The 22,650-nt window shown below is 36.1% G+C and overlaps 1 protein-coding gene across 1 annotated transcript; it reads left to right on the forward strand.

Annotated features, from left to right (window-relative positions):
- Positions 1-3,900: 3,900 nt before the first annotated feature.
- LOC136042627 (delta(24)-sterol reductase-like) lies at positions 3,901-14,890 on the forward strand. Its single transcript, XM_065727592.1, has 3 exons — positions 3,901-4,116; positions 4,500-4,678; positions 14,707-14,890. Exons 1-3 carry the CDS (start codon positions 3,970-3,972, stop codon positions 14,858-14,860), a joined length of 480 nt encoding a protein of 159 aa, XP_065583664.1. The 5' UTR covers positions 3,901-3,969; the 3' UTR covers positions 14,861-14,890.
- The last annotated feature ends 7,760 nt before the right edge of the window (positions 14,891-22,650 follow it).

Genomic DNA, 22,650 nt, shown 5'->3' on the forward strand with positions numbered 1-22,650 from the left:
TTCTTTTTTAGTTCTTTTAGTTTTTACCTTTTTTAGTTTTTTTTTAGTTTTTAGTTTTTTTAGTTTTTTACCTTTTTTTAGTTTTTTTAGTTTTTTAGCTTTTTTATTTTTTTTATTAGTTTTTAGTTTTTTTGTAGTTTTTGCCTTTTTTTTTAGTTTTTTGTCCTGGTCGCTTTCTCTTTGAGTGTCGTCATTTATTAGTTTTTTCCTTTTTTTTTTTAGTTTTTTATTGGTTTTTACCTTTATTTTAGCTTATTTTTCAGTTTTTTCCTTTTTTTTAGTTTTTTTTTATTTTTTATTTTTTTTAGTTTTTTACCTTTTTTTAGTTTTTTTAGTTTTTTTAGTTTTTTAGCTTTTTTACTTTTTTTATTAGTTTTTAGTTTTTTTTTGTAGTTTTTGCCTTTTTTTAGTTTTTTCAGTTTTTTTTTTAGTTTTTTATTGGTTTTTACCTTTATAGTTTTTTTAGTTTTTTAGCTTTTTTATTTTTTTTATTAGTTTTTAGTTTTTTTTGTAGTTTTTGCCTTTTTTTAGTTTTTTCAGTTTTGACGTCACCTAATCCAGTTTTTTCAGGTGACGTCACCTGACACATCCATCCACACATCCATCCACACATCCACAGACAGACAACTTATTTTTATATATATAGATAGATATATATATATCTATATATATAAAAATAAGTTGTCTGTGGATCTGTGGATCATGGATCAGGTGACGTCACCTGAAAAAACTGGATCAGGTGACGTCAAAACTGAAAAAACTAAAAAAAGGCAAAAACTACAAAAAAAACTAAAAACTAATAAAAAAAATAAAAAAGCTAAAAAACTAAAAAAACTAAAAAAAGGCAAAAACTACAAAAAAAACTAAAAACTAATAAAAAAGCTAAAAAACTAAAAAAACTAAAAAAAGGCAAAAACTACAAAAAAACTAAAAACTAATAAAAAAATAAAAAAGCTAAAAAACTAAAAAAACTAAAAAAACTAAAAAAAGGTAAAAAACTAAAAAAACTAACTACAAAAAAAAAACTAAAAACTAATAAAAAAAATAAAAAAGCTAAAAAACTAAAAAAACTAAAAAAAGGCAAAAACTACAAAAAAACTAAAAACTAATAAAAAAGCTAAAAAACTAAAAAAACTAAAAAAAGGCAAAAACTAGAAAAAAAACTAAAAACTAATAAAAAAAATAAAAAAGCTAAAAAACTAAAAAAACTAAAAAAAACTAAAAAAAGGTAAAAAACTAAAAAAACTAAAAACTAAAAAAAAACTAAAAAAAAAGGAAAAAACTGAAAAATAAGCTAAAATAAAGGTAAAAACCAATAAAAAACTAAAAAAAACTGAAAAAACTAAAAAAAGGCAAAAACTACAAAAAAAACTAAAAACTAATAAAAAAAGTAAAAAAGCTAAAAAACTAAAAAAACTAAAAAAACTAAAAAAAGGTAAAAAACTAAAAAAAAATAAAAAATAAAAAAAAACTAAAAAAAAGGAAAAAACTGAAAAATAGGCTAAAATAAAGGTAAAAACCAATAAAAAACTAAAAAGAAAAAAAGGGAAAAACTAAAAAAAATTTTCATCTAAAAAACTAAAAAAAACTAAAAAAGGTAAAAACTAAAAGGACTAAAAAAGAAAAAAATAAATGACGACACTCAAAGAGAAAGCGACCAGGACAAAAGGAATGTTCGATTAGCAATCAACAAAGCACCGGGACACAGGGAGTATTAATAACGACCAGGACATAAGTAAAAAAAAAAAACTAACAAAACTAAAAAGAAGGTAAAAACTACAAAAAAACTAAAAAGAAAAAAAAACTAAAAACTAATAAAAAAACTAAAAAATCTAAAAATCTAAATAAACTAAAAAAGAAAAAAAAGGAAAAAAATAAAGGAGAAAAACAAAACTAAAAAACGAATGTATATACAGACCGGGACACCGGGATACAAATGACGACCGGGACACAGGGAATATAAATGACGACCGGGACACAGGGACACAACTACAACGGGGACACCGGGGGAAACAGGGGGATATAAATGACGACCGGGACACCGGGGCAGGGAATGGTCGATTAGCAATCACCATCAACAAAGCTCAAGGGCAATCATTAGAATCATGAGGTATAGATCTGAATACAGATTGTTTTCCCATGGACCATTATATGTTGCATGTTCAAGAGTCGGTAAACCTGACAATCTATTTATATGCAAAGACAATGGGACAGCAAAGAATGTTGTATATTCGCAAGTTTTACGTAGTTAAAACCATATATATATATATATATATATATATATATATATATATATATATATATATATATATATATATATATATATATATATATATATATATATATATATATATATATATATATATATATATATATATATATATCTATCTATATTCACAGGTGGGACATAGGGACACAACTACAATGGCGCGTAACTATTATGGCGCGTAACGACTTACGCGCGCGGGGGGGCTTGGGGGGGGCGCGAAGCGCCCCCACCAACTAGGTGTTGGGGTGGCGCTTACGGAAAAATGTTTAATTGTAAAATGACTGAAGGTTCGGCGATATGTACTTCATAGTGACGCTGAAAAATAAAGAAGAAAAAAAAACTGAAAAAATGTAAAAAACTAAAAAAAACTAAAAAGAAAAAACACTCAAAGATAAATTACAGACCGGGACACAAATGACGACCGACACAGAGGGAATATAAATGACGACCAGGAACCTCAAAGAAAAATTACAGACTGGGACACCCGGACACAAATCACGACCAGGAATATAAATGACGACCGGGACGCAGGGACACAACTACAACGGGGACGCCGGGGGCACAGGTGGGATATATAATTGACGACTGAGACACAGGGATTGTTTGAATAGAAATTAAAGACCGGGACACCGGGACACAAATGACGACCGGGACACTGGGACACAGGGAATATAAATGACGACTGGGACACTCAAAGAGGAAATACAAACTGGGACACCAGGACACAAATGACGACCGGGACACAGGGAATATAAATGCTATTTATATGCACAGACAATGGGACAGCGAAGAATGTTGTATATTCGCATGTTTTACGTAGTTAAAAATATATATTTATATCTATCTCTATTCACAGGTGGGACACAGGGACACTGCTACAATGGCGCGTAACTAATATGGCGCGTAACGACTTACGCGCGCGGGGGGGGGCTTGGGGGGGCGCGAAGCGCCCCACCAACTAGGTGTTGGGGTGGCGCGAAGCGCCACCCAAACAGCTAGTATATATAAATAAGTTGTGTGTCTGTTGCCATTGTAGGCTCTTCAGTCATTTTACAATTAAACATTTTTCCGTCCACGATCTTCTTACAATTAAGAATTTGTCTAAGAACGATTTTCTTAAATACTTTTAATGACCTCATCGTCATAACGAACATGACGACAACTAACTTCATTACGACATGACGACATGATGACATGACGTAACTCGAAAGTTGTGTGTCTGTTGCCCTTGTAGGTTCTTCAGTCATTTTACGATTAAATATTTTTCCGTCCACGATCTTCTTACATTTAAAGATTTGTCTTTGAACGATTTTCTTAAATACTTTTAATGACGTCATCGTCATAACAAACATGACGACAACTAACTTCATGACAACATGACGACATGATGACATGACGTCAATCGACAGACAGACAAACAGACACATCCACAGACAACTTATTTTCATATATATAGATAGATTGACGTCATATTATAACAGATAACAGACTTAGTGATACTTTCTCTTTGAGTATATATAGATGACGTCATATTGTAACAGATAGATAACATATAACAGACAGTACATTTTTATACATATAGATAGATAATATCTTTATTTTACTACGCATGCTCAGTTCAGTTTTGACTTTTTCTTTTTCTATTGTAGGATATTATTCCTTTTGGGAACAATGTCATTTTCCGTTACTTATTGGGTTGGATGGTACCGCCGAAAGTCTCTCTTCTGAAGCTGACTCAGACTGAAGCCGTAAAAAAACTCTACGAAAACAACCATTTTATCCAAGATATGCTTGTTCCCATTGGAAAACTAAAAGAGTCATTAGAAGTCTTTGAACGTGAAGTACAAGTAAGGATTTGAGTTGTTTTGGCTGTAAACTCTCTTTTCATTTTCCATAGTGTATTGCTCTTGCACCTTGCTTCCATAGCGCTTAGGTGTTATCTTTGAACTAGATCATTGTAGTCCGAAATGAACGTTTCTCAGATTGAAAGACCGTGAATTGATGAAAAGCTGAGAGAGAGAGAAAAAAAAAAGAAAGAGAGACAGATTGAAATAGAAAAAAATTGTTATTATTTTTAGTATTTGTTGGTGTACTATAATAGCTTGTGATCTATTCTCTTCAGAACTCTGGTGACTATGTGCAAAGTCTCTTTACAAATTAAAAGCCCCATTTCTAAAATTTGTAAAATAGAAAATATACTTTGTGATTTATATTTTTGCTCTTTTTACAGATTTACCCTGTATGGTTGTGTCCATTCAATTTACCACTTAATCCTGGCATGCTGGTTCCAGCAGAAGGAACTGAACAAATGTATGTCGACATTGGAACATATGGGGTACCAAAAGTGCCAACATTTGAGCCAGTTAAGACGACGAGAAATATTGAAGCCTTTGTTCGTGATGTGAAAGGGTAATTTTACGACCTAGTGATCGAGACTCCAAAATAAGACATGGGCATAAAAAAACATAAAGCATATTGAATGAAAAGTACTGACGTAAGGTAGCTCACGAGAATAGTCTAGACTCTAGACTTGAAGTTTGAGAAACGATGTTCTAGACTAGTGGGTCTCAACCGATTTTGGGCTACGCCCCACCAAGATATTTCAAAAATCCTGTGCCTCATAGGGGTATTTAATTTCTCTTATTCGAAATTTTGCGTTTATTCACCAGAAGGAAGCTTAAAAGGCCTTTTACTTGGTATCTATTTTTGGGTCGTTCTCTAGACTTTTTATATAAATCAAACATATTGTCTGAACACACTTTTATAGATTCCACTGCAACTGAACCTTCGTGCAACTAAACCCCTTGCTACCAAACCCTCTTGACTGACCCCAGGTGCAACTGAACTCCCGTGTTACTGAAACTCCGCGTAACCGAGCCCCCATGCAACTGAACCCTTTAAGTCTCTTATTCGAAATTTTGCGTTTATTCACCAGAAGGAACCTTAAAAGTCCTTTTACTTATTATCTATTTTTAGGTCGTTCTCTAGACTTTTTGGTATAAATAAAACATTTTGTCTGAACGCACTTTTTATAGATTCCACTGCAAGTGAACCTTCGTGCAACTAAACCCCTTGCTACTAAACCCTCTTGACTGACCCAAGGTGCAACTGAACTCCCATGTTACTGAACTCCGTGTAACTGAGTCCTCATGCAACTGAATCCTCTTGCAACTGAGCCCTCATGCAACTAAACCAATTTGCAACCGAACCTTCATACAACTCAATCCATTGGAACTGAACCCCCATTTAACTAAACCCTCCTCAAGTTTGATTCTAGTTTAACTGAGTCTTCATGCAACTGAGCCCTCATGCAACTTAAACCTTTGTTTAGTTGAACCCTCGTGCTAATGAACCCCGTAAAGCTTAACCTTCGTGCAATTCAATCCCCATTCAATTCAAGCTGCACGGATATTGAGTTAAGTGAAGCTTGAATTACATTCAGCTAAATCCTCTTTCAACTCAACCTCCGTGTAATCCAGTCCTTCTGCAACACAACTCACATTTGTTTCAACCCTGATTCTACTCAACTTCTGTGCAATTTAATCCTCATTACAATCCTCATTCAATTCAATCCCGCATTAACCCAAACCTATCTAAATCAACTCCCATTAAAATCAACCAAATTCAGCTCAACCTACTGATAGACGATAGACAATAATATCCTCAAACGCCTTACACGATCATGGTGATCAGTGGCACTTCTTGTCATAATAAAAGATAAGGCACTAAACATATAAAAATCACAGCCATAGCCATCGTCATGCAAATTTTTATGTTGATTCAGAGTCAAACTAAAAATTAAGACATTGAAACATCCCACTACCTGTAAAGAAAACCTCCAAGGTCAAATTAAAGAAAACAAATTCTAAAAAACAAAAGAAATACGTACAATTATTGACGAACCAGTGTAGTATTGAAAATCTTGACGAAAGAGGGAACAAAACTAGTTGCCTAACGCATGTGCTGTGCTGGCACCGGCCGAATTTTGGTACCGGTTGAGCTACTTGTTGTGGGAGCCGTTGGCGCGAACGGAGATGCTCAGAGGGGGTTTCACAAAGCCGTGGATTTGCCAAGATCCAGACACCAAATTTTTAAACATAGTTTATCACATTGTGTCGATAGAGTTTTAAGCAAAACTGTTTTAAGAGGGAGCAATAAGGGACTTTGGGAGTTTTAGACACTACTAGAAGAGCTGTATTGGATCTGAGGCTTGGAATTAGTGTTTTATTTCCCCCGCCCCATAAAAGTGTACATTATCTGGTTACTGGTTTGATGGTACATAGCACACTTCACCCAAAATGTCCAAATAAAAAGACGATCAGTTCACTATTCAAACATGCTTAAAAGTATAATAATCGCTACCGGGGCAATATTCTTTTAGAATATTTTTTTCAGCAGAAATTTTTGAGCCTGTGGTTGGTTTCTCCCCAATACTTAAATGCATTTGAATGTGATATCATTCACAGAAAAATGTTTGCTTTCTTAGAATAAAGGCTTTAAAGTCAGCCAAAGGGTGCACGTCCTGCCCATAAGCCACCAAAATATTGTTATGCCCCACTGGTGGGGCATGTGCCCCATGTCGGGAATCACAGCTCTAGACTCTAGAGCATCATTTCGTAAATTTCAATCTCCTCCCCCCAAAACTGGTAAGAATAAGTAATAGATTAAGCTATCCATTTCTTCAAAAGCCTAATTAGCTTTTTCTTATAGAATGACAAAAGTTTTTTTTTATTTTTGTAAGTTTCCCTCTTTCCATTTTTAGGTATATACAATTTAAATAAAAACTACTACGTTGCCCGGGCAACGTGAAGTATTGCGGCAACCTTTGTCCGGCTTTGCTGACTAAAGTGCTGCGAGAGCAACATTTTGGTTTTGTTTCTTCGCTATCGATCAGTAATCACATGATCAAAGGCTATTCCTCAGCGTTGAAAAAACAACAACAAAATAGTATCGAAAGAAGGGACTAAATTGACTTTGCAGCCAGTTGAACTTTATCCTTTTCAATCGTAGACATCGTGACGGATGAAAACTTGGAACAATATCGTGTATAATTTAGTTGGTATTATAAAGCTATTCCTAACTTTTCAGGATCAAAATACCATAGATGACATTCTATTAATTATTACGGAACTATCTCACTGTTTTACATTCTCGTTTGTGCTTGTTTCTTTACTATCGGTTAAATGATGAAGTTGTCAGCCTATCGAAGTTTTTAAAACGGTATGTTCAAACAAGAACGCAATCAGTTATCACATGACCAAAGGCTATTCCTCAGCGTTGAAAAAACAACAACTACAAAATAATATCGAAAGAAGGGACTAAATTGACTTTGCAGCCAGAACTTTATCCTTTTCAATCGCAGACATCGTGACGGATGAAAACTTGGAACAATCTATATATATAAAAATGTAGTGTCTGTCCGACCGTCTGTTACACTATCTTTACCGTTACACCGTTACACGTTATTACCGTTATGAAAGAAAAAAATAAAAAAATAAAAAAAAGGTAAAAAACTAAAAAAAAAAACTAAAAAGAAAAAACAAAAAAACAAAAAAAAACTAAAAAAGCTTAAAAACATAAATTATACAGAAGAAAAAAACTAAAAAAGAAAAAACAAAAAAAGGAAAAAAACTAAAAAAGAAAAAACTAAAAACTAAAAAAGAAAAATTCTAAAAAAAGAAAACCAAAAAAGGAGAAAAACTAAAAATAAAAAAGAAAAATAAAACTAAAAAAGAGGAAAAAAATAAAGAAAACTTTAAAAGGTAAAAAACTAAAAAAACTAAAACGAAAAAAGGATAAAAACTAAAACAGCTTAAAAAATAAAAAACTAAAAAAAGAGGAAAAAACTAAAAAAGAATACAAATTAAAAAAAGAAGAAAATAAAAAAAATAAAAAATAAAAACTAAAATAACAGAAAAACTGAAAAACATCAAAAATCTAAAAAAAAACTAAAAAAAACTAAAAAATAAAAACTATAAAATAATATCTTATAATAATCTAGTTGGTATTATAAGGCTATCCGTAACTTTTTAGGATTAAAATACCATAGGTGACAATAATTATTACGAAACTACCTCATTGTTTTACGTTATCGTTTATACCCGTTGCGTGAACACTTAATTTTGTCAGATTTAAAGAGATCGAATACAATGTGCACCAATTTGCACAAATTTCTAGCCCAAAGTGAACAGATTCTTACTTACAAGTCCCTCTCCCGTGATAGACATCAAGTCCACCGGAAACAAATAAATGGGTACACCAAGTAGAAAAAGTTACAAACCCCTCATCGCTGAATATAATTGTAGCCCAACAGCCGATTATTACTTACAAGTCCCCTACATGCCTTACCACTAGAAACAAATTGGTTTAACGATCAAATACACCGGAAACAAATAATAGGTACACCAATTAGCAAAAGCGGCAAACCCCTCATTGCCAAAGATGATTATGAGCTAACAGCTGTTTCTCGCCCACAGTAAACCGATTCTTACATACAAGTCCCTCTCCCTTGATAGGCATCAAGTTCACCGGAAACAAATAAATGGGTACACCAACTAGCATGGTTGCAAACCCCTCATCGCTGAAGTTGACTGTAGCCTAACAGCAGATTATTACTTACAAGTCCCCTACATGTCTTACCACTGGAACCAAATTGGTTTTACCATCAAATACACTGGAAACAAATAATAGATACACCAACTAGCAAAAGTTGCTAACCCCTCATTGCCGAAGGTGATTATTACCTAACAGCCGACTGCTGCTTACAAGTCCTCTATATCAGTGGTTCCCAACCGGTGGTACGCGTACCCCAGGGGGTACGCGAAACCCTCGCAGGGGGTACGCGAAGGTCCCAAAATTAATTTAGTCTACATCTTTAAAACTTGTTTCTGACTCAGTTCCAACATTTCCCTCAAAATCAGATAACATAACCCATTGTACGTAATTTCAGACTCATTTTCAAAACTTTCGCTTTCAGTAACCCGCTAATTTTTCTCCATAGCCGTAAGATCTCGATTTAAACTCAGCGAGTTCAGTATCTTGTCATCTGTTGAAACACGAAGTTCGTGAATTGTGGTTGCAAACAAAGATGGATAGATTCCTGATCAGGAATAACAAGAAGCCGAATGATGGTACCCAAAACTCTGAACCTGCACCTAAGAAGAAGAAATATGACGAATCATCGTTCAAAGTGCGTCGATATTTGTCAGAATACCTAGGGCTCGGATTTAGTGCGACAAAGTCTGATCCAGTGAATGCACAGTGCGTTCTTTGTGGTCAAGTCTTGGCCAACAGTTCCATGAAACCTGCGCATATGAACCGGCATCTCAGTACTGTGCACCCTTCTCATGTCGGTAAGCCCATAGAGTTTTTCAAGCGTAAACAAGAAGCATTCGCTAGTAACTGTTTGGAAATTGCAAAAGTGGCATCAGTTTCTTCAAAGGCTCTCCGGGCTTCGTATGCTGTTTCATATTTAGTTGCGAAACAGAAAAAACCGCACACCATCGCCGAATGCCTGATATTACCAGCACTAGTAAAAGTCAGTGAAATAATGTTTGACACGAAAACTGCTACTGCCCTTCAGTCTATACCTGTGTCGAACAATACCATTTCAAGAAGGATAGAAGACATTGCAAGCGATATTGTCATGCAGGTTATTGAGCAAATAAAGTTGACGAAGATGTTTGCGTTACAGCTTGACGAAAGCACGGATGTGTCAGGTGAAGCCCAGGTGATCGTCTTTGTTCGATATCAAGATTGTTCTGACATAAGAGAAAATATTCTGTTTTGTCAAAACCTACAGTCAAGAACAACAGGAGAAGAACTATTCAAGGTGATTTACAAATTCTTCGCAGAAGGGGGCATCTTGTGGGACTGGTGTCTATCAGTTTGCAGTGATGGAGCTGCCGCCCTAACAGGGAAGAATAATGGGCTCATGGCCTGGATAAGGAAAAAAAATCCAAAGGTGAAGTGGTTGCACTGCATCATTCACAGGCAAGCTCTTGCATCGAAAAGGATGAACGCACATCTGCACGAGACCCTCAACGAGGCTGTAAAAGTGATCAACTTCATCAAAGCCCGACCACTGAACTCAAGAATGTTCAAGTTGCTGTGCCAAGAGATGGGTTCAGAACATCAACATTTACTTCTGCACACAGAAGTTCGCTGGTTGTCTCGTGGGAAGATTTTAAACAGACTTTTCGAGCTTCGACAAGAAGTTCATATGTTTCTTCTGGAGCAAAAATCTGCATTCAGTTCACTTTTTGAAAACCAGGAATGGGTCTGCAGGCTGGCCTATCTTGCGGATATTTTCGACAAACTGAATGACTTGAATCTGTCAATGCAAGGTTTCCGGACGGACGAACTCTCCCTGAATTCGAAGATGTGTGCTTTCATCAAGAAATTGGAGTTCTGGCTTAAAAAGGTTCAAAGAAACAGCGTTAGTGTCTTCCCGACCCTTGACAAGTTTGCGGACGATAGTGAAATTGATAACCTCAACATAATCTGTGATTGTATTTGGGAGCATCTGACAAAGTTGCGAGATGAACTTGTGTCATATTTCCCATCGATTATGAACCAAGATAGAACGCAGGATTGGATCCAAAATCCATTTGTTGAAGACGTGACCTCAAGCTCCGGTCTTAGTGACAAGCTTACAGAGAATCTGATCGAACTTGCCAGTGATCGCGCCTTAGAACTGAAATTCCAAAATGTAACTGTTTCCCAGTTTTGGCTGGAGGTGAAAGGAGAATACAAGGAACTAAGTGAAATCGCCATGTCTGCTTTGTTACCATTCGGATCCACTTACCTTTGTGAAGTGTCATTTTCGGCAATGTCATTGATCAAAACCAAACACAGAAACAGACTGTGTACAAAATGACCTTATAATTGCCGTTAGTGACATCGAGCCAAGATTTGATAATATTTTAGCAAAAAAGCAGCCTCAAGTTTCTCATTGATTTTGTACGTACATTTAAGCACCGTCATATTGGACAATAAATCTCGTGTTTTTGAAAATCTGATTTTAGCTAAGAAAAAAGTAAAACAACGATTCTCAAGAAAGGGGTACGCAAACTTTTTGGGCCTTGACTAGGGGTACGCGGACCGAAAAAGGTTGGGAACCACTGCTCTATATGTCTCACAATTTGTATCGGCCTAGATTTCGTTTCAGTGAGAACCTCATTACTGAAGTCGTCAACCCCTTGAAACTTTCAAACGGTTATACCTCATGAAGGGATTTTTGTACCAAAAAATGGATGTCATATACTTTGATCAGCTCATCAAGAGCTATCGATTGCCGTCGAAAAAATTCTATCTGTCTTAGTTCAAAAGTTGATTTTTTTGCCGTAGGCCAACTTTCTAACGTCACCACTTAGAAAGGAGCAACAGATAAGCTCCAATTTCTTTAGCAATGAGAGAACTTTTAAAATTTATTAGGCAGATCTGATACCATTTCTCTACCGCAATCCCAAGTCCGAAAAACCGAATGATAAACTCAGCTGAAATCACGAACAGAATGGGTAGAAACAATAGATGGCAGCACTTTCGGACCCGCGAGAAAATGCCACAATTTTGCTTCTGTAAATTTTTCTATTTATCACTCAAAGAAGATATATTGGCTGTGGGGCCGGGTAACTGCCGCATATATTTAACACTTATAGATTTTAGTCTATCTTCAATTTGATAGTGGTACCTGCCTGCTTGCCTGCTAGAACGGAGCTTTCCACTCGAAAGCAGAAACATGGTTTGATGAAACGAAAGCTTGGCTGCATAACTTCAGATACTCCTCTCTGACATAGGCTATATAACTCCACTTCACTTCACACACCATAGGCTCTGGCTCGTGGACAAGCAAAAACCATCCTTTTTGGCCCCAGGCAAGAGTTCTGTGGAGCTTTCCAAAATGTAACGTCATATTCATCAATCCGGCCTGAGGTCCACACTTTCCGTAAAAACCGTACAGGTTAGACCCTTACCAGTTTCCGGGAATAAGCTGAGATCGGTGGCATAGGAAAAAAAAACGGGACAAAACCAAATTGTTGCTCTCGCAACCTAATTCTGTAAGAAATTTTGACCAACCGCAAACTCTTATCTTTGACATCATGACTAACCCCTGTCTTCACCCTTCTTTAGACGTTGTGACGGTCAGTGTAAGAATCAGGGATATACGAGATGTTAAACACAGGTATTCGGATAAACTGCTTTTTTCTAATCTTGTCAAAAACTTTGGTTTATTTACTTAAACTTTTGTACAAGAAGAGAAAATTTACAAGAATTCAAAGCGAGATCCGAATTAGTATGACCCAAACTGTTAAAACTCCACCTACCAAAATTTGTCCTTCGCAAACTATACAATTTACTTTTTAATATCATGGATATTATTTTTGCTAATAGATGGGAGGATATCAGGTCTAAATCTAGATCAAATTTGTTTTTAGTAAAGCAAAATGCGAAGTAAATTGAGCATTACTTTTATCTTCCCTCCTTATTTTTTATTTTTACTGATGATATATCTATCTATCATCATTCCTTGGTTTTGGACGGTGATTTTGCTTAGTATATAGATCATGCTTCAGTCTCTGTTTCTAATCGTCCAGACTATAGTCAAAATATTTTTTTCAATTTTTCTGGTACTGCATCGTCATTCAATTTGAAGTGTTTTGAAGAAGAATTAGTAATTACAATAAAAGTTGGATGCGTGATTTAACTTAAAGTATTTTGAAAAACATTAATAAATATAAGATAAGTTAAGACTATCATAGCTGAGAAATTTGTTGTGCAAAAAAGAGAAAAAAATGTCAGTTTCACTGCTTTAGATACGAAAAAATGAAAAATATATTGCGCTTGGATTATAAAATCCGAAGTTCTCATACACGAAGCTTCGTCGTGTCCTTTTACTTGATAAGTTAAAACTGATCAACTAAATTGCTGTTTCGGTACAAACGTGGTAAACGAATCAAAATCATAGTATATCAAGTATGTCAGGCATAGTTTACCACAATATTCTTCTAGAAACCAATGGGCAGTACCCGAAAGGAAAAGAATACCTCGGGTGACACTTGTTATAAACTTAGACACTGTGTTATAAACTGCAAAGATGGTTTCGATCTTAAGCACCCTTAATGGGAAAAATTCCTTGTACAACATTTGTGCTATTCACAGCTCTATTTATGTGAAGGAAAGGAGCTTGTGGGAGCAACCCTTTCAAAGGTCACATCTGGCACAAATAGGGGTCTACTACTGCCAATTTCAGTTACTCTCCAGTCATTGCCCGTCCTGGCCAGTGTCTGACCATAAGGCGTTTCTTGTTCTTTTGGAAGCGCTGCTGAGATTGGATGGACGTAAGGAAGCAATAGCTACAAAAACCATCCCAGGAGGTCTACCCCTTCGGACCTACAAGTGGAGACCGCAGGTCAAGAAAAGACCACTTGCGGTGCAAGTCAAGGTGGGAGCAAAAAGTTTTCAAGTTAGTAAAGTTTCTGAAGATCAAGTGCCATTTGCTGCTGATTACTGATGATTAGGTAGTAATGCCCTCTTTTTTTTGAGAGATGAGGGCTAGTTCAAAGCTGACGGATGGCCTCTTAGGTATGGGGAAACCAATGGTGTACGCCATTGACAATAAAGGCTCTACTAAAAAGGGAAAAAAGAGATTGACAATCCCTATTCCGAAACACCACGCCTGAAGTGGCACCAATAGCCCAGTGGCTTCTGGTAGGCTACTAAATTGTCTTCTTGTTTTGGCTTGGAGTTATTAGGCATTTATTCCTTGAGCTTCGACTCATTTTTGTGGGTTTTTCCGTATTTGTAATAGTAACAATAATAAGGAGTGAGAAGTAGAAACAAACCAGCATTTGATCGAAATTCCATCCCAAATCGACAAGAAAGACTAAGAAGTGAAACATTATTGAGATCTAAAGCAGCTACTGGAAATTCCCTTGGAGGGTCAAGTTAAGAGCACTAAAAACTAATCGATAATGATTCAAAGAGTCAAGGAATTTCACATTCGAATAAATGAGTTGTGAACGGTTTTACTTAGTATTATTAATAACCTTCCCCAAAGAAGCTCCCCCCCCACCCCGAGAAACTTTGATTATAAAATGCTTTAAACCATGCTTAGATTTTTGTTTAATCTGAGAAACAGCAGCAGAGGGAGGATGACAGAAAGCGAATCGAAGGTGCAGTCAAAATTTTGATTTAGATTTAGTACATTTTACCTTAGGATCGATATTTCACAAAGGCTTTAACCCTATTAGTTTTTTTTTTTTTTTTACCAACATTTGATTTCGCAGGGAAACTAAGAATAATAGGGATTAAAACCTGATATAAGTCTTGTTCTGCAGTAAACTCATCTATTTGCGTATGCTGATGCTCCTAATTACGAAATAATAAAGCTGAATAATATGCTCTACAAACTCATATTTTGTGTTTTCATTTTTCAGCTTCCAAATGATGTATGCCGATAGCTACATGACTCGCGAAGAATACAGAAAGATGTTTGATCATTCTCTGTATGATAAATTGAGGAGGCAACTGGGTGCGGAGTACGCGTTCCCAGAAATTTACGATAAGGTCAACAGAAAAGTTCGTGATTGATTTAATGTTTCAATAAATCTCATTTACTAATTTTTCCGTTATCATTGATAGTTGAAAGTTTTTAAGGAATAATATTTACCTGTCAAATTAATCAAACACTTGGAAAACTATAGGTTCTATCACTATATTAGCTCTATGACCATCTACCTTGGTTCTACTGCCCTAGCAATGATGCATGGATGGACGTCTTCCGGCAAAAGTTGAAATCACTGATAAATTTCATAGTAAAATTTAAAGCGTTTGGGCCAGTGCGTTGCTGGGTGTACTCAGTGGAATGGTAAAAGCGAGGATTGCCACACGCACATATACTAATATGGTTATTTGATAAAATTGCTTCTAATGAAATTGGCAATGTGATTTCCGCTGAAACTCCTGATGAAAATGTCGATAAGGGCTTATATGATACTGTGGTAAAAAATATGATACATGGACCTTGCGGTGTACTGAATGAAAAATCACCATGCATGGCCAAAGGAAGGTGCACAAAGCAATATCCTTGACTTTTAGTACCCAACACAATTACTGGCAATGATGGTCCATGAGAATCCATATATAGAAGCCTGCCGCGTTCCATGATGGGGCCCGGCGGTGAAGCCGCCGCCACCCAGCACCGTCTGCGATTAGAACACAAGGGACAATGAGAATCCATCGCGCCACCCCAACAGCTAGTAGGGAATATAAATGGCAGAAGAAACAGCCGAGGAAGCTGCTCAAAGAGCTAATGCCAAAAGGCTTGCGGCTAATAGAGAAAGTAAGAAAAGAAAGCGTGCCGAGGAATCACAACAACAGCGTGAAAACAGGCTTGCGGCTAATAGAGAAAGCATAAAAAGAAAGCGTGCCGAGGAATCACAACATCAAAGAGAAATTTTTAATATAGATCTTAAAATGACAGAAGAACCTACAATGGCAGAAGAAACAGCCGAGGAAGCTGCTCAAAGAGCTAATGCCAAAAGGCTTGCGGCTAATAGAGAAAGTAAGAAAAGAAAGCGTGCCAAGGAATCACAACAACAGCGTGAAAACAGGCTTATGGCTAATAGAGAAAGTATAAAAAAAAGCGTGCCGAGGAATCACAACAACATCGTGAAAACAGGCTTGTGTCTCGAAGAGAAATCACCAAAAGAAAGTGAGCCGAGGAATCGCAACAACAGCATGAAAACAGGCTTGTGCCTCAAAGAGAAATTACATAAAAAAACTAGTTTTTCTAACTGAAAGTAAGGAGCGACGTTAAAACTTAAAACGAACAGAAATTACTCCGTATATGAAATGGGTTGTCCCCTCCGCATCCCCTCGCTCTTTACGCTAAAGTTGGACTCTTTGCCACAATTCTACTTTTTAAAACAATTAAAAGCTTTAGCGTAAAGAGCGAGGGAATGCGGAGGGGACATCCCATTTCATATACGGAGTAATTTCTGTTCGTTTTAAGTTTTAACGTCGCTCCTTACTTTCAGTTAGAAAAACTAGTTTTTCTTATGTAATTTCTGAAAGTTTTTGAATTAATGCATGTTTGATTTTGGCTCTCCACACATAAATTATTAAAATGAAATTTACATTTTAATTCCTTTTTTGGCTAAATGGCTTTCTCTTAGTTCTGATTAGACGATTTTGAGAAATAAGGGATGGGGAAGGAGGCCTAGTTGCCATGCAATTTTTCGGTTACTCAAAAAGGCAACTATAATTCTTTTATTAGTAAAAAATGTACGTAACTTAAGAATTAACTTACGTAACAAACTTTTATATTCTTAAATTTTTATTTTGTATATGAGGGGTATCCTCGTTAATACCTCGCTCTTTACACTAAATCGTAAGTTTTGTGCCGATTCTTCAAGAATGACCCCTGAATCAGAAAGGCCGTAGAATAAATAGTTGAAATTACTAAAAATACTATAGCATAAAGAGCGAGGTATTTATTTCCTCCTGAATACCTCGCTCTTTATGCTAAAGTATTTTTAGAACCCCTCATATGCGTAATAATCTCTGTTCGTTTTAAGTTTCAATGCTACTCCTTGCTTTCAAAGGAAAAAACTTTTCCATGTTTATTTTTTCATTGTTTTTTTTATAGTAATTTTAGAAAATCCTGCGCCCTTTTCATTGAATTTCTGTTCCCCCATGACATATTTCTCCAGGAAAAGATCCTCCCACATAGCCCCCTCTCCTCAACCCCACCCCCAAAACCAAAAAAAATCCCCTGAAAACGACTGTACACTTCCCAATAACCATTATTATATGTAAACACTGGTCGAAGTTTGTAACTTGCAGCCCCTCCCCCAGGGACTGTGGGGGAGTAAGTCATTTCCAAAGACATAGTTATTATTGTTTTTGACTATGCAGAACAAAATGGCTATCTTAAAATTTTGATCTGTTGACTTTGGAGAAAAAATGAGCGTGGGAGGGGGCCTTGGTGCCCTCCAATTTTTTTGGTCACTTAAAAAGGGCACTAGAACTTTTTATTTCCGTTAGAATGAGCCATCTTGCATCATTTTAGGATCACTTGGTCGACACGATAACCCCTGGGGAAAAGAAAAAAAAACAAACAAACAAATAAACACGCACCCGTGATTTGTCTTCTGGCAAAAAATACGAAATTCCACATTTTTGTAGATAGGAGTTTGAAAATTTTGCTATAGGGTTCTATGATACGCCGAATGCGATGGTGTGACTTTCGTTAAGATTGTGTGACTTTTAGGTGGTGTTTTCACCTATTTTCTAAAATAAGACAAATTTTCTCAGGCTCGTAACTTTTGATGACAAAGACCAAATTTGATGAAACTTATATATTTAAAATCAGCATAAAAATCCGATTCTGTTGATGTATATTTTAGCATCAAAATTCTATTATTTAGAGTTTCGTTTACTATTGAGCCGGGTCGCTCCTTACCCACAGTTCGTTACCACGAACTGTTTGAAAGAAAATAATTCGGTATTTCGGGGCTTCTGACATCATTACTCCTTTGCGGAAGTTAGGCTCAAAATTCGAAAAGGATTATATTTTTTCTCTGGGCCCCTTCCACCTCTTAGTTCGTTTATTTTTCCGTTAGTTTTCACCTGTTTTCGCTTTATAGTTGTGTTATCTCTTAGCAGTTCTTTCGTTAGTTGAGTTATGGTTGTGGTATATATGTTTTATCGCTCGTATAGTTGTGTTATTTTCAAATTATACTCCATAATAGAGAGGCTCCGAACACCCAGCATTGTATATTAAGCTCTGAATTTGACATTTTTTTCTAACGTGACCAGATTCGTTCTGCGCCCTGCACCCTTTTCATTGAATTTTTCTTCCCCCATGACATATTTCTCCAAGGAAAGATCCTCCCACATAGCCCCCTCCCCTCAACCCCACCCCCAAAACCAAAAAATCCCCCTGAAAACGTCTGTACACTTCCCAATAACCATTATTATATGTAAACACTGGTCGAAGTTTGTAACTTGCAGCCCCTCCCCCAGGGACTGTGGGGGAGTAAGTCATCCCCAAAGACATAGTTATCATGGTTTTCGACTATGCTGAATAAAATGGCTATCTCAAAATTTTGATCCGTTGACTTTGGGAAAAAAATGAGCGTGGGAGGGGGCCTAGATGCCGTCCAATTTTTTTGGTCACTTAAAAAGGGCACTAGAACTTTTCATTTCCATTAGAATGAGCCTTCTTGCGACATTCTAGGACCACTCGGTCAATACGATAACCTCTGGGAAAAAAAAACAAACAAACAAAAAAAACAAACAAATAAACACACACCCGTGATTTGTCTTCTGGCAAAAAGTACAAAGTTCCACATTTTTGTAGATAGGAGCTTGAAACTTCTACAGTAGGGTTCTCTAATACGCTGAATCTGATGATGTCATTTTCGTTAAGATCCTACGACTTTTAGGGGGTGTTTCCCCCTATTTTCCTAAATAAGGCAAATTTTCTCAGGCTCGTAACTTTTGATGGGTAAGACCAAACTTGATGAAACTTATATATTTAAAATCAGCATTAAAATGCAATTCTTTTGATGTAGCTATTGATATCAAAATTCAATTTTTTAAAGTTTTGGTTACTATTGAGCCGGATCGCTCCTTACTACAGCTCGTTACCACGAACTGTTTGATCACCAAAAGAAAGCGTGCCGAGGAATCACAAGAGCAACCTGAAACAACCTGGATAGCGAGAGTCAAAACGCATCAAAACTGAAAATTATAGCGATGATGATTGGGTTTGGGATTTTGACTTGGATAAGGTCATCAATGCCTACCAGATTTTGGTTAAAAAAAAACAAAGGTTCGGCGATATGTATTTCATAGTGACGAAAGACAAGTCAAGGTAAAACAACTTGAAAGTGATACCGATGATAAAAAAAAAACGACGTTGAAAGGACTATCGTTTCCCAGTTGCAATATCTTTTCCACATAAATAATAATTTAGTGCTTCTGTTCAAAACAGCAATCGAATTGATGCCTACTGTTACGCAACTATCAACTAAGTGGCAATCGTTATGGTCGGTGATTTGTATATGACGTCAAAGGCTTTGTATATGACGTCATTATAAGTATATAAAAATGCGTTTCAAAGAGAAGTTTTCATTAAACTCATCGATGCTACGATGCCCAACAATATCCTATCATTTTTTGGGATGGAGCCGACGGCTATCACTTTAATATTAAATTGATAAATCCAGCCACCAACAAAGAAATGGATAAGAAATGCAGCGCAATGAAATATTATGCCTATAGATTAATGATTCGTCATTTATTACATTTATATATAATCCATCTTGGGATTAGATACAACAGCTCTTACATCCTGGACAATCGCCGGTTCATAGACATGACATTATGGCCCGTGTCTTCCGGCAAAAGTTGCTCTCCTTCATCTCCCACAGAGTTATGGGAGAAATAAAAATCGCAAATTGCCGAGAATATACTCCACCGAATACGGCTAGAAAGGTCAGATATGACCTTGGACTTTACAACAGAATTTTATAACTGCACTTTAGTTATGATTGAAGATCTGTGCTTATCTATTGCAAACAAACTTCTCAAGTATTTGGGAATGCCTTCACCTAATCGTACTGCTTCTATTTCTATATATGTAGAATGGGATCGTGAACAAAGTTACAACACAATTGATCTATTGTCGTGTGTTACAGACCGGGACATCGGTACACAAGGAATATAAATGACGACCGGGACACTCAAAGAGAAATTACAGACCGAGACACCGGGACACAAATGAAGACCGGGACACAGGGAATATAAATGACGACCGGGACACAGGGAAACAACTACAGCGGGGACGCCGGAAGGACACATGGGGGATATATAAATGACGACGGGGACACAGGAAATATTCGATTAGCAATTACCATCAAAAAAGCCCAAGGGAAATCAATAGAAAAATGCGGTATAGATCTGGATACGGATTGTTTTCCCATGGACAATTATATGTTGCATGTTCAAGAGTCGGTAAGCCTGACAATCTATTTATATGCACAGACAATGGGACATCGAAGAATATTGTATATTCGCAAGTTTTACGTAGTTAAAAACATATAACGTAGTTAAACATATAACGTAGTTAAAACATATATATATATATATATATATATATATATATATATATATATATATATATATATATAGATATATATATATATATATATACATATATATATACTAGCTGTTGGGGTGGCGCTTCGCGCCCCCCCCAAGCCCCCCCGCGCGCGTAAGTCGTTACGCGCCATATTAGTTACGCGCCATTGTAGTTGTGTCCCTATGTCCCACCTGTGAATATGGATATATATATATATATATATATATATATATATATATATATATATATATATATATATATATATATATATATATATATGTTTTTAACTACGTAAAACTTGCGAATATACAACATTCTTTGCTGTCCCATCGTCTGTGCATATAAATAGATTGTCAGGTTTACCGACTCTTGAACATGCAACGCATAATGGTCCATGGGAAAACAATCCGTATTCAGATCTATACCTCATGATTCTATTGATTGCCCTTGAGCTTTGTTGATGGTGATTGCTAATCGACCATTTCCTTTGTTGCCGTCGTCATTTATATATCCCCCTGTGCCCCCCGGCGTCCCCGTTGTAGTTGTGTCCGTGTGTCCGGGTCGTCATTTATATACCCTGTGTCCCCGTCGTCATTTGTGTCCCGGTGTCCCAGTCTGTGATTTCTATTTGAGTGTCTCGGGCGTCATTTATATTCGTCAGGATATTGTAGGGCATTGTAGCATCGATGAGTTTAAGCAATTCTTGTCAACTGATTGTTTCGCCTATAAAGAATATTATCTCGAGGTAAGAACTGATCACCGACCACAACGATTGCCACTTTGTTGATAGTTGCGTATCAGGAGGCATCAATTCGATTGCTGTTTTTAAGCAGAAGCACTAAATTATTATTTTTGTGGAAAAGATGATATATATAAATATATATATATATATTTTCTTTTTAGTTTTTTGTAGTTTTTACCTTTTTTAGTTTTTTTCTTCTTTTGTATTAATGCTAAAGCCAAGGTTCAAACCTGGAGCCTCTCGGACCTAGAGCCTGAAACATAACGCCTTACCAACTCAGCTACTTCGGCGTGAATACATTCGTTTTGAGCAGCTTCCTTGGGTGTTGCCATTGTAGGTTCTTCAGTCATTTTACAATTAGAAATTTCTCTTTCAACGGTCTTCTTACAATTAAAAATTTGTCTTTGAACGATATTCTTAAATACCTGTGTCCTGGTCGTCATTTATATTGCCTGTGTCCCGGTCGTCATTTGTGTCCCGGTATCCCAGTCTGTAATTTTTCCTTGAGTGTCCCGGTCGTTATTTATATTCCCTCTGTCTCGGTCGTCATTTGTGTCCCGGTCTGTAATTTCTCTTTGAGTGTTTTTTCTTTTTAATATTTTTTAGTTTTTTACATTTTTCTTTTTTCAGTTTTCTTTTTCTTCTTTATTTTTCAGCTTCACTATGAAATACATATCGCCGAACCTTTGTTTTTTTAACTAAAATCTGGTAGGCATTGATGACCTTATCCAAGTCAAGATCCCAAACCCAATCATCATCGCTATCATTTTCAGTTTTGATATGTTTTGACTCTCGCTGTCCAGGTGGATCTTCATCTAACTGCGCGGTTTTGCGTTCTTTAGCCTCAAGCCTGTTTCCTTGCTGTTCTTTTGATTCCTCGGCACGCTTTCTTTTCTGACTTTCTCTATCAGCAGCAAGTTTTTTGGCATAGACTCTTTGAGCATCTTCATCGGATATATATATATTGCTGTTTTTTTTCATAGACATGTATTTTGGGGGTGATACCTGACGTGGGGATGCCATGGATATTCTGTGGTAGCCACAACACTGTGCTGGGTAGAGAATTTAGAGTGGCGAAACCCTATATAGGCCAGTGTATTCTCCTGATGAGCCCTTATGTTGGGTGTTGCCTCTGAATTATTTGTCTATATTATTTTTTCTATTGTTTGGTAAATGACGACTTATACTTATTGACGACATGACTGCCTGTCCATGGATTATTCTTTATGGTTGATTGTGTGTGGCTATGCTGTTTGACCTATGTGATTGTATGGATGAGTAGGGTTAATGCCTCATTCAAGTGCTGGTCTATATTAATCACTAATTTAGGAAAACAGTCTTCCTTTTCTCCTTCTGTCTTTTTTTTTTTTTTTTTTTTTTTTTTTTTTTTTGTGTTTGTGCTGTTGCATTGGTGATTTCTCTTTTCATGATATATATATATATATATATATATATATATATATATATATATATATATATATATATATA

The sequence above is a fragment of the Artemia franciscana genome, unplaced genomic scaffold (assembly GCF_032884065.1).
Source record: "Artemia franciscana unplaced genomic scaffold, ASM3288406v1 Scaffold_1627, whole genome shotgun sequence".
In the NCBI taxonomy this organism is placed as follows: Eukaryota; Metazoa; Arthropoda; class Branchiopoda; order Anostraca; family Artemiidae; genus Artemia; species Artemia franciscana.